The 12,029-nt window shown below is 38.3% G+C and overlaps 1 protein-coding gene across 2 annotated transcripts in view; it reads right to left on the bottom strand.

Moving 5' to 3' along the window:
* The window catches only part of LOC149449356 (citron Rho-interacting kinase-like), a 201,808-nt gene that overhangs the window by 168,329 nt on the left and 21,450 nt on the right, over positions 1-12,029 (bottom strand). For both annotated transcript variants that reach the window (XM_089693340.1, XM_089693341.1), the window contains exons 4-8: positions 9,715-9,816; positions 7,705-7,847; positions 3,258-3,351; positions 2,970-3,173; positions 2,731-2,884 (exon numbers count right to left, since the gene is read on the bottom strand). In XM_089693340.1, the coding sequence (XP_089549466.1) occupies positions 2,731-2,884; positions 2,970-3,173; positions 3,258-3,351; positions 7,705-7,847; positions 9,715-9,816 (697 nt within the window). The remainder of the gene's footprint in view (positions 1-2,730; positions 2,885-2,969; positions 3,174-3,257; positions 3,352-7,704; positions 7,848-9,714; positions 9,817-12,029) is intronic.

The following is a 12,029-nucleotide window of genomic DNA, read 5'->3' as shown; positions in this document are numbered from 1 at the left end:
CTTTGATCGGGACGTTTGTGCAGGGTGTCTACCATGTGATTGCCCCTGTACATTCCTCAGTGACTCCTTGCAATCCTCATTTGGTTCTCTCGGCTCCTCAAAATACCACTCAGCGAACTGATCAGGGATATTTCCCTCTTCATTCTCATGCAAAAGATTACATTTCTTATTGCCATCATCTTGGTGAAGCAGGTATCAGAGATGACACTCTTATCGTGTAAATAACCCCTTCTGGTCTTACACAGGGAAATGGTGATGTTGAGGCTAAAAACTTAATTCAGTACTGTAGTTTAAGCCTTTCATTTTTGTCCAGCTCATTAGAAGGAATCCTGCCTCCACCGCTTGGATGTAATCTGGGCTGTGAAGCATAATGTAATTAAATCCTTTCCCTATATTATACAATCTAAACAAAACGATATGTACCGTATCTTAAAAATTCAATCTGTGCAAAAAATGTGCAATATGACAAACATCAGAAAGTAAATAAACAATATACAGTAGATGTCACAGAAAAGAGAAGGCAAGATTGTGCAGACTGTAAACCAATATTTTAATTTAAAAAAACTTGTAAAAATACAGTCACATGGCAGAAAAGGTAAAAGCACTCAGTGAGTAACTATATCTGCTGTATTTAAACAGATTCAAAGTTTATTTGCTTTTTGATCTTTTTCTTATATTGGATGATGTATGGGACTGCGATTAGCTTTTTGGACAAATTTTAACATTTTGGATATTTCAAGGGCTATATCTGCTATATTATATTGATTCACATTGTTTATTTGCTTTCTGATGTTTCTTTCATATTATACAGATTGAATATTTAAGATACATATCGTTTTGTTTAGGTTGTATTATTTAGGGAGATGATGTAATTACAGAGCACATCACTTATTCTAGGTATATGCATTTTATTAGTATGGTGATTGCATTTTTTGTGGTAGCTGCTCTGAAAATTTTTCTTTTTGCACTATTAATAGAGCGGGGTTCTTTTATCTTATATTTTGTAATCTGTGCTGTGTCTGTAGTAGCCACTACTCAGGCTCTAGTTCAACAGAAGATTTAATCTTTCCTCAGGGTCAGTGCAAAGGGGAACTAGCTTTTTGTTACACCATTTCTCAGTGGCTGAAACCATCATCAAGGCTTCTGGTCTCAAGGATCGGGTTTAACCCTCTCCTGTCAGGGCACACTCCACTAGATCTGTGAGCACTTCCTGGGCTTTTTGGGATCAAGTAACAGTTTCCCAGATTTCCAAGCCTGTCAGCTGGTCTACTGTTCATAGGTGGATGTTCAGGCCTCGTCTGATGCCAGGTTTGGGATGTAACATTGTTCAGGTGGCTCTTTGAGCTACAGGCAGTGCCCATTTCTGTTCTTTTTCAGTGGGATTGATAGCGTTTTGTTGCGTTTGCCCACCCAGCAGTTGGTTCGCTTGTGGATGTCCTGACAGTCTCTGAATTCCTGTGTCCCCAATAAACGAGAACGACCACTGAATGTTTGTACTTGCCATAAAATCCATTTTTTGGAGTTCATTGTGGGACACAGGTCCAACCCTCTTTTTGTCTCTTGGGACTGCTTTGCTACAAAATCAAGGCATGCTGGGAGTAGGTGGGATTATGCTGGTCTGGCTACAATTTTTTTTGTCTGTTATTGTTGAATTCTCCTTAAAAAGGCAGTATAACCTGACAGTTTTTAATTTCTTCTGTCCCTCAACAAACAAAATACTAAAAATCCCAATACAAAAGCAAATATTTATAAATAATAACTGCATAGTGGGAAAGTACTTGTATGTATCTCATGTCTTTTCATTGTCATAGTTTATTTTTTTTATGCAGGCAAAAGATCATGGTAAATGTCTGGAATCGTTCCACCACAGGGATTGGGGCAATGACAACCTGCACCAAAAGACCCCACAGGGCTAATCTATGCAGTGACACAGGCAGGTTGAAAACAATGAAACGAGAAGGGGGCTTGAATGAAGAATAGACTACACCGCTCAAATGCCACATCCATCAATATGAAATGTACAGTAAGTACTTATGCACTTCCCAAATTGTAGCAAAGGAGACCTCATCTGTCTCATTTTATGTAAAATATTGTTCTAATTCTTTCTTTATTCTATTCTCCATCTCCACATCCTGTATAAGCGTCTCGTTTAATCTCCATGTACTACTACTATTCCATTCCCCTTCCAACCTTAACCTCGTTATAACAGGTTACTGGGAAACTTATGTCAGCATAACTATTAGATCAGGGCATATCCTAAGCCAGAGAAGCTTGTTAAAATGATTACCTCCGTTAAAAAAAAAAAATTAAGCAGACAACAGGCTAAATGTATAGCAACTCAGAACCAATATTTAAAATTATTAGCTCTAATTCTAAAATTAGGGGAAAAAAAGGCAAATAAAAGGCAAGATAGATTAGAATTTCAAGAATATGACTCAGCTTTTGTAATGCCAAGACTAGGGGTGGACTAACCATTTGGAAACTCGGCACTGCCCGAGGGCCCGGGGTCAGTAGGGGTCCCCATGAGATGCCTCTGGTACCTTTTTCATAGGCTTTTTTGAGTTTGGGCAAGGACACAGGGGCCCCATGATCCCCTATTGCCCGGGGGTCCCATGAGTTGTCAGTCCGCCCCTGGCCAAGACTTTTATATGCAACAATATGAAACATTATATTTAGAGGTACCGATTTTCAGTACAATATGGCATATAAGACTATTATAGTTTTACTCACTGTTTCGAATATTGTCCCAGTCAACACTAGCAAAAAATGGATGACAACATAAATCTTCAAATTTTAATCTCTCCTTTTGTCCACATAGCAAGCTTTGGATCAAGTCAAGAAAGTTTTTGCTGATTTTTGGTTCTTCTGGAAATTTCAAGAAACGCTGCAAAAAAAAAAAAATATAAAATTCTGTGAACAGTGTTCACTTTCCTACATAAATAAAAAAACGCAACCAAAAATTAGGAAACCTGAAAATTCATGATGTTATTAAAGGTTTTTGTTGACGTTCCCTCTGTGAATGGAGATTTTCCATAAAACATTTCATATGCAATTATGCCGACAGACCACCAGTCACATTCAGGCCCATAGGTAGTTTTTCCGTCACCATTCATCACGGTGAGAACTTCAGGAGCCATGTAGTCTGGTGTACCTATAGGCAGGTGGGCATTTACCTAAAGTACAGGGAGAAAAGCTCATGAACGTGCTATCATTGCAAGATCATACAAGCAAATGTGAAAAAAATCTGGCATACTTACAATTTTATTTGAAGTCATTCTTGCTGCTGAGCCGAAATCTACAAGTTTAATATGACCAGTCCGATCAATTAGAATATTCTCTGGTTTAATATCTCTGTAAAATTATAACAATTAATTTTGATCAAAATTTCAAAACACACAAGAAAATTAGCAAAGGCAATTCTAACTATGTTTTAGTTTTATTTTTCAATTTGTGTCACACACTGCCTCCGAATTTTGTCCATTTTTTTACATTTTATGGCTCACAGAGATCATAGAAAGGTTTTTGAGAAAGTAGTACCAAAGCCAAGAAAACAAAGACCTGTGTCTCCTTAATGGACTCAAAGAAAAATATTTTATGATAAAGTACAAGATTCCTAAAGGCTAACTAAACGTTTAATGTCCCTTTAAATATTTTGTTATGGTTAAGCTGATCCAAATAAACTTTTTACTGAAAGGGTGAGCTTGCTGGGTGTGCTGTATTAAAGTTCACCTTTTGCACAAAAATAATATATGCACATTTTTTAGCAGGTAATTGCTAAAAAATGCATATATTATTAATATATGCATTTTTTTATTTTTGTTTGCAGGAGCCTGTAAAGCATTGCACCAACGATCAGTAGATTTCTAGTGCCATTATGGTCTCCTGCTGATCTGTCAGTATATCTGCTTGCTAGTACTGATGTACGAGCAAGCAGATATACTGACAGGAAGATTCAATTAACTACCACGGCGCTCCACAGCAACAGCCGAAAACTACAAGCCCACAGCCACTAAGGCTGTTGGCACTTGTAGTGCATTCATTCATGGAACTCTGTCTCTGAAAGACGCGGTCGTGTGGGCGGAGCCCCACACGGTAGCGCTGTTTTCAAATCTAATAGATAGTACGGGGCAACTTCTCCCCATACTTCTGTCAGAAGGAGGGGGGGTGGGGGCAGCAGTTGCAGCAATGGGAACAGGTAACACCCTAAAAATGGGTGGAACATGTAACATGTTCCCAAAGGTGAGCTTATCCTTTAACTATATGTAGCCCCAGTTACATACAGTATACAGTATTGTGTTCTAAAATTAGAATGGAAACTTCCGATCACACTCCTGGAACAAAAATAAAGCCGAGTGCTGCACAGCCATTCACAGGGAGCTTTGTACTCATTCAGTCTAAGTAGAGTTAGACTTTTTCTTCCACTTTAAGGAAATCCACCTATTCAGGCCTAGTGTGGCATATCAAGGTTAACATCAATACAAGACAGACCATTTACAGTGGAATTAAAACCAAAACAAAGACAGGTGGGATTGTTTTAAACCTTCTCCCTGTCTGTCATCGCCCATCCTTGTCAGTCATCCGAGTTTACTAAACCACAGATGTGCAGCCTTACGGCACAGACCTGCGATGTGACTCCAGTGTGCACGCGTGGGAGTGACATTATCTCAGGCCAGACCAAGAGGAAGAATAACAGTGCAGCACTGAAGGGGATCACTAGCCAGGTAAGTCTGTCATAATGTGCATATTAGTACATAATGTGCATATTAGTACATTATTGCTAAAAGCTCCTGGGGCCCAATGTAAACCTTTTTTTTTTTTTTTTTCTTCAATTCCGCTTTAACCGGTCCCTATGGCCGAATGGTGGCCAGCAAAAAACCCTCATCCCTCCGGGTGGACGCCATATGGCACCCTTTCAGGCATGCGCAGTTTGCATGCCAGCAGAGCCGCACAGCGGCATGATCTGTCACCGGCCGTGTACCTCAGACACGGCCGATGACAGATCTGTGTACCGGCCCTGTTGCCAGTACCATGTGACCTGCTGTGACCAATCACAGCAGGTCACATGACAGTTGTATACAATGGATGGCTTCCTATCATGCCATCCATTGTATACAAGTGTTCTAGCTGTGAATGGTCACAGCGATCACATGCACAAGCTGGGCCAATCACAGCCTAGCTGTGTCATATGATTAGCTGTGGCCAGTTAAGAAAAAAAAAAAAACCTGAATGAATCGATTTCATTCAGGTAAATGCTTGCTTATAGCAAAGTAATTCTTTGCTATAAGCAAATTGTGTAAAAAAAAAAAATATAGATCACTAACCCAAAGTAGTAAAATGTAACTATGGTAACATTATACTACTTTGGTCATAGTGAAATATGAAAAAAAATCTTAAAAAAAAAAGAGAAAAAAATGTAATAAAAAATAATAAAAAAAAATTATCAATTTTTTTTCATACTGTCACCAGTCAGTGTCCCTGATCACCGCCATGCCAGTTATATGATGACACTGTACTGCACTGGTGACAGTATGTAAAAAAAAAAAAAAAATAGTGAAAATAATTTTTTTATTTCTTCATTTCCAAAAAATTATGAGAAAAAAATTTGAAAAAACTTCAAAAAACTCGCCATGCCTGTTATGAAATACGTCGGACTGTCTACCTTGCAAAAAGGGGTCATTTGGGGGATATCTGTACTATTCTGATTTTCTTGGATCTCAAGAAATTAGTTTGGTTGTCAGAACTTCAGGATTGATCAATATTCAGATATATCCCATAGTTTGTGAACTCTATAACTTTCCTACAGACTAAATAATAAATACTAATTTGTTTTATTTTCAAGATTTTTGGCCTTTTTTTGTTAATTTAGCAAAAAATAAAAACCCCAGCGGTGATTCAATACCACCAAAAGAAAGCTCTAGTTGTGTGAAGAAAATTATAACATTGTAGTTTGGGTACAGTGTTGTATGACCACGCAATTGTCATTCAAAGTGTGAGAGTGCTGAAACGTGAAAATTGGCCTGGGCAGGAAGGGGGTAAAAGTGGCCGGTATGGAAGCGGTTAAAGAAAACTCAGATTTTTGGAAGGAGTTCACCTGCCTGTCAGTGAAATCCTTAAAAAGGTAAGCACACAATCCACTCTCTTGGTTTGTCTGTTCAGATGGATCACAGGTGCATCCATGGCACCAAATAATACATTCCTACTCAAAGGGAAACAGATCAAATCGCTGTACGGGACCTCTGTGTGAAGGCCCGATCATGTGATCACTGATTGGTCAATCAGTGATCACATGAATAGGTGTAAGCAGGATGTCACTTTTGACATTATTGCTTACTATGTGTGAAATCTGTGAATGATCACAGAGATCACATGGTAGAAGGCTATTCACAACAGCCTTGTACCATGTGACAAGCTGTGACCAATCACTGCTCACACAGTATTTCTCAATGGCTGCAATAATTCAGACAGAGAGAAGGAGAAATGATTGCTTTTACAGCCTTTATGGGTGTAAAAGCAATCAATGTAAAAAAAAAATAAAATCTTCATCCCCCCCCCCAAGTAGTACAGTGCCACTATGGTGACACTGTATTGCTAGGGTGACAGTATGTTAAAAAAAATAATATAAAAAAAATAAAATAAAAATGTAACATAAAGGTTTGGAAAAATTATAATTTTTGGTTATAAACTAATTTGGGTTATTTTTTTTACTAAAAAGATAACTGAATACATTTTGACCAAGATTTATGAAGAAAGATTAATTATTTACAAAAGTTTATAAGAAAAATCCTTTTTTTCAAAATCCCAGTGGTGAATAAATACCACCAAAATAAAGTTTTATCTGTCTCACAAAAATGCTAAAAAATTCATATGGCTACAGTGTTGCATGACCGCACAATTGTCATTCAAAGTGTGACAGCACTAAAAGCTGAAAATTGACCTGGACAAGAAGGGGGTAAAAGTGTCTGGACATGACGTGGTTAAAAAATGGATGTAAAACAGATGAAAAACAGATATAAGCGTAACAGAAGTAAACGGAAGATGGATAAACTGAATCAATTTTTTTTTCTTCACAAAAACAAGACTGAATGGGTGAAGCAGGTATCCTCTTTATGCTTCAGCTCAGCCAGGTGTTTATTACAGCTCGGTAAGGTGTTTACTATTGTGATCATGTTTTATTTTTGATATACATTTCAGATATTTTACTGTTCTTGTTGTTTTTTTTACACTTTATTCTTTAGCTCAGCCAGGTGTTTATTATAGGTTGGCCAGGTGTTTATGGCTACTTGAGTATGGTTTATTTTTTCCCAGACTTATTCAGTTACACATTGGGTTTGAGGCTCAGGAAGGTGATTATTTATTAGTTTATTTTTGGGTCACTAGGGGGCAGCACAGCACTATTCTTGGGGAGTGTAACAGGAATCCTGACTGAAGTCATCAAGTAAAAATACCATGAGGTTAAAAGGCAACTAAAGTTAGTTAGACATTTCTTAGAGGAGATGAAGAAAAGACATCCAAACTCCTAAGACACTAGCAAAAAATGAAAACCATCTGGGTAGAGGAGGTGCTATACAGGGGCTAGCATATGGGTTTTTTTTGTTTTCCAATATCCCAATCTTTCGTAGGCAACAGTTCCTGAATATCTGTGTCCCTCAAAGGACAATCAAGAAAATAAAAACCGCAGCCCGATTAGCTCATCATTAAACTCACCTGTGTACATAACCCAGCTGATGAACGCTATAAATAGCCAGAACTATTTCTGCCAGGTAAAACTGAGCCATACTTTCATCAAACTGTTCATCATAACGGTTTAATAAAGACAGCATATCTCCCCCTGGCTGGTACTGCATGACCTGTGAAATATTTAAACGATTATTATCATGCCTTGGAAAATAATATTCAATGCCATATTCATAAAAAGATCCACATGGAAGAAAAATATATTTTAAATATATTTTTAAAATATTCTTCCCAAATATATTGACATATATTTGAAATATTACAATTATGGCTGTATTCAAAATATATATATATATATATTTATTTTTTTTTAAATACATTTTCAAATATACTGTATGTCTTTAAAAATACATTTAATCTACATTTTTGGAATGCATTTACAAAGACATGTAAAAATATATGTTAGAATAAAAAATGACTTTTTTATATGTAAAAAAAAAAAATCTGAAGAATATATTTAAAAAAATATATATTCTAAAAAATATTTTTCATATGTTTTGTAATATATAAAAAATGCATTTCAACAAACAGTATATAGATAGATAGATAGATAGATAGATAGATAGATAGATAGATAGATAGATAGATAGATAGACAGAATATGGCCAAAATTGTAGTATTTCAATTATATGTCAATATATTTAGGAAGAATATTTTGAAAATATATTTTTCTTCCATGTGGGGATAAAGGCACATATTATTGCCTCCATATTTCTGTTACATTTAATACTATGGTACACCATCAAATGCTAGTAAAAAAGCAGGGGTAATACTATAATATATAGTGTTGGTAACACTAATTTTATATCTACTGTAAACATGTTATGGGTGATTATAAATTTAATTCTGGACAATGAAAATAAACAAGTATTATCCTAAATTAATTACCGTATTTTTCGCTCCATAAGACGCACCTAGGTTTTAGAGGCAGAAAAGAGGAAAAAAAATATTCTAAACCAATGGACTGCAGACATAGTACAGGAGATGACCAGAGACTGCGGACACAGTACAGGAGATGACCAGAGACTGCGGACATAGTACAGGAGATGACCAGAGACTGCTGACATAGTACAGGAGATGGCCAGAGACTGCGGACACAGTACAGGAGATGTCCAAAGACTGCGGACACAGTACAGGAGATGTCCAGAGACTGCGGACACAGTACAGGAGATGACCAGAGACTGCGGACACAGTACAGGAGATGACCAGAGACTGCGGACACAGTACAGGAGATGACCAGAGACTGCGGACACAGTACAGGAGATGATCAGAGACTGCGGACACAGTACAGGAGATGATCAAAGACTGCGGACACAGTACAGGAGATGATCAGAGACTGCGGGCATAGTACAAGAGATAACCAGAGACTGCGGGCATAGTACAGGAGATGACCAGAGACTGCGGACAGCACAGGAGATGACCAGAGACTGCGGACAGCACAGGAGATGACCAGAGACTGCGGACAGTACAGGAGATGACCAGAGACTGCAGACAGTACAGGAGATGACCAGAGACTGGAGACAGTACAGGAGATGACCAGAGACTGCGGACAGCACAGGAGATGACCAGAGACTGCAGACAGTACAGGAGATGACCAGAGACTGCAGACAGTACAGGAGATGACCAGAGACTGCGGACAGCACAGGAGATGACCAGAGACTGCGGACAGCACAGGAGATGACCAGAGACTGCAGACAGTACAGGAGATGACCAGAGACTGCGGACAGTACAGGAGATGACCAGAGACTGCGGACAGTACAGGAGATGACCAGAGACTGCGGACAGTACAGGAGATGACCAGAGACTGCGGACAGTACAGGAGATGACTGCTGACCTTTGGGGGGGGGGAACGGGTACCTGAATTTGGCAGGTACCTGCTCTTACTTCCGCGGAGTTGTTCTTTGTTCTATTTTTCAGAAATAATATTATGAGGGCACTATTAAAATATTAAGAATATCAGTAACATAATATGTCACTTACCAGATAAAGATGCTCTTTATTTTGAAAGGCATAATGTAAGGTAGGTATCCAAGGACTTGTGTGATTACTTAATATGCTTCGCTCTTCTTCAAAAAATGAAACCTAAACAGGTGACAGTAAATTATTATGTGTTCCCTAAAAATCAACCAAAAAAAAAAACTTTAGCTGTATCTTTATCAACCACTATACCCAAGTTACATTATTTAAGCTAGTTTACATTAAAAAAGGTTTGAATTAAAATCATGGACAAATAGGTAAATGTTTCAGGGGATTACAGGAATAGAAAATATAATACTGAGATGGCATAGTCACGAATATTTTCTAGCACATAATTGACAGTCAGCTACTTCCACAGAACAAAACTGTTACAATTGCTACAATTTTGTTGCTTTCTATTGCCTCCAGCAGGAGTTTACATAGAACAGTAGGCCAACAAAAAATGTATCAGAAATATTCAAATATCCCAATCATTGTTATAAAAAATTTTACTTGCTGATGCATGAATGTTATTGAATTTAGAGCAAATAATGAATTTAAACTTACTATCTGGCCACACATTTAATCAGCATACATGATTGCTTCAGACCAGTGAGATAATGCTTCTAAAGTGACAAAGCCTGACACTATGTCTTCATCTGTATACTGACAAATTACAGGGAAAATACAGGATACCTCTCTTATTACTACCCCCATCAAGTTCCTACAATACATTAACACTTCAATATACTCTACTAACTGGATTTACTCCATAAATAATATATACAGAACATAGCCACTTCTTCCTGAATTCCTTTGAGTACCAAGTGCAGGATATTAGTTTTCCTTGGACCTTAAGTTCATACATCAATTATTTCATGAGGGAAAACCTAAAGTGATTATAAAGGTTTGTTTAAATAAAAAAATATATATTTACCCACTCTATGTAATAGTTTTGCACAGTGTAGCCCCGGATCCTCCTCTCGAGTTCCCTGCCGGCGCTCCTGGCTCCTCCCCTTAATCAAGTCACTTGCTATGGGGGCACTGGTGCATGCTTGCTCCTGGGCCCAGCTCCAAGCAACCATAAGACACAGAGCCGTGGCTTTGTCCGCCCCCCGCTCTCTCCTCATTGGCTCACTGGCTATAATTGACAGCAGTAGGAGCCATTGGCTCCTGCTGCTGTATCTCAGCCAATGGAGAAAGAGAGACCCGGGGCAGCTGAGGCTCCCATGCACACCACTGGATCAAGAGGGAGCTCAGGTGAGTATTGGGGGGGGCTGTGGGGGGAGCAACACACAGAAGGTTTTTTACCTTCATGCACAGAATGCATGAAGGCAAAAAACCTTCAGCCTTACAACCACTTTAAGAATTTTATAACCCTGCAACTCGCATTTGACGTTCCCAATGTCAAAATATTCTATTATCAACACAGAGTGTGCAGCCAATTCACCTCCCAAACAGCATGTTATTATACCACAACCAATGATGGAGAATTGGGAAGACACTGAGGAAAATTAGTATGAAAATTCTCAATCCATGTGAATGTTGTTCAAAAGATTTTTTGTTTGATTTTGGAATGAATGGACTTTAACAAACAAAACCCACATGCACAGATATTCGCTCGTTTCAGAAAAAGTTTCTTCGAATTTTCTTGTCACTGCAGTCAAAAACGAAAGTTGATTTGACCCACTAATGATTAGAAAAATTAAACTTTGTTAGAACATTATTTTCCTAAGAGTTTTCATTTGAAATTCTACCTACCTATCTATGCCCAGCTTGATCTCCTCCAAAGACAAACCCATCTAAGTAAACTACTGTACCATCAGACATACGCAGTTGTATAATTTTAAAGTTTGGCAGTCTCCATTCTGTTTTCACCTTTGTGGCCATGCAGCAGGTTTTCTTCATAATATATGGTCCTGTCCCAAGACACAACTTTTCTGGATGCAGGTGTATGGATTTATTAAAACTGCCTTAGGCCTACCCAATTTAAGGTGTTAGTTCACCTTCACAGAAAAAACATAAAATGTGAACTAAACACTGTATACCCTCCCCATCCCTGGGTTTCGCTGCACTTACTTCTGGGGAAGCTGTGCTGTCAGTGCTCATGGAGCCAGGTTCCGGGATTTGAAGCCCCACTCTTCTCCCTCTTCTCTGCAAAGTGCTTCCGGGACAGACCGGAGTAATTCTGAATGGTAATCGGTGTTATAGTGAAATACTGTGATACAGCATAAGAGCTTCCGGGACAGACCAGAGCAATTCTGACTGGTAATCGGTGTTACAGTGAATCGCTCTGATCCATCCCGGAAGCACTGCACATAGAAGAGGGAGAAAAGCAG

Source organism: Staurois parvus, unplaced genomic scaffold, assembly GCF_062004578.1.
Source record: "Staurois parvus isolate SC_StPar_1 unplaced genomic scaffold, SC_StPar_1.0 ptg000626l, whole genome shotgun sequence".
Taxonomy (NCBI): Eukaryota; Metazoa; Chordata; class Amphibia; order Anura; family Ranidae; genus Staurois; species Staurois parvus.
Note: the sequence above shows the minus strand (reverse complement) of the source record. Positions and strands in the feature narration are given on the sequence as shown.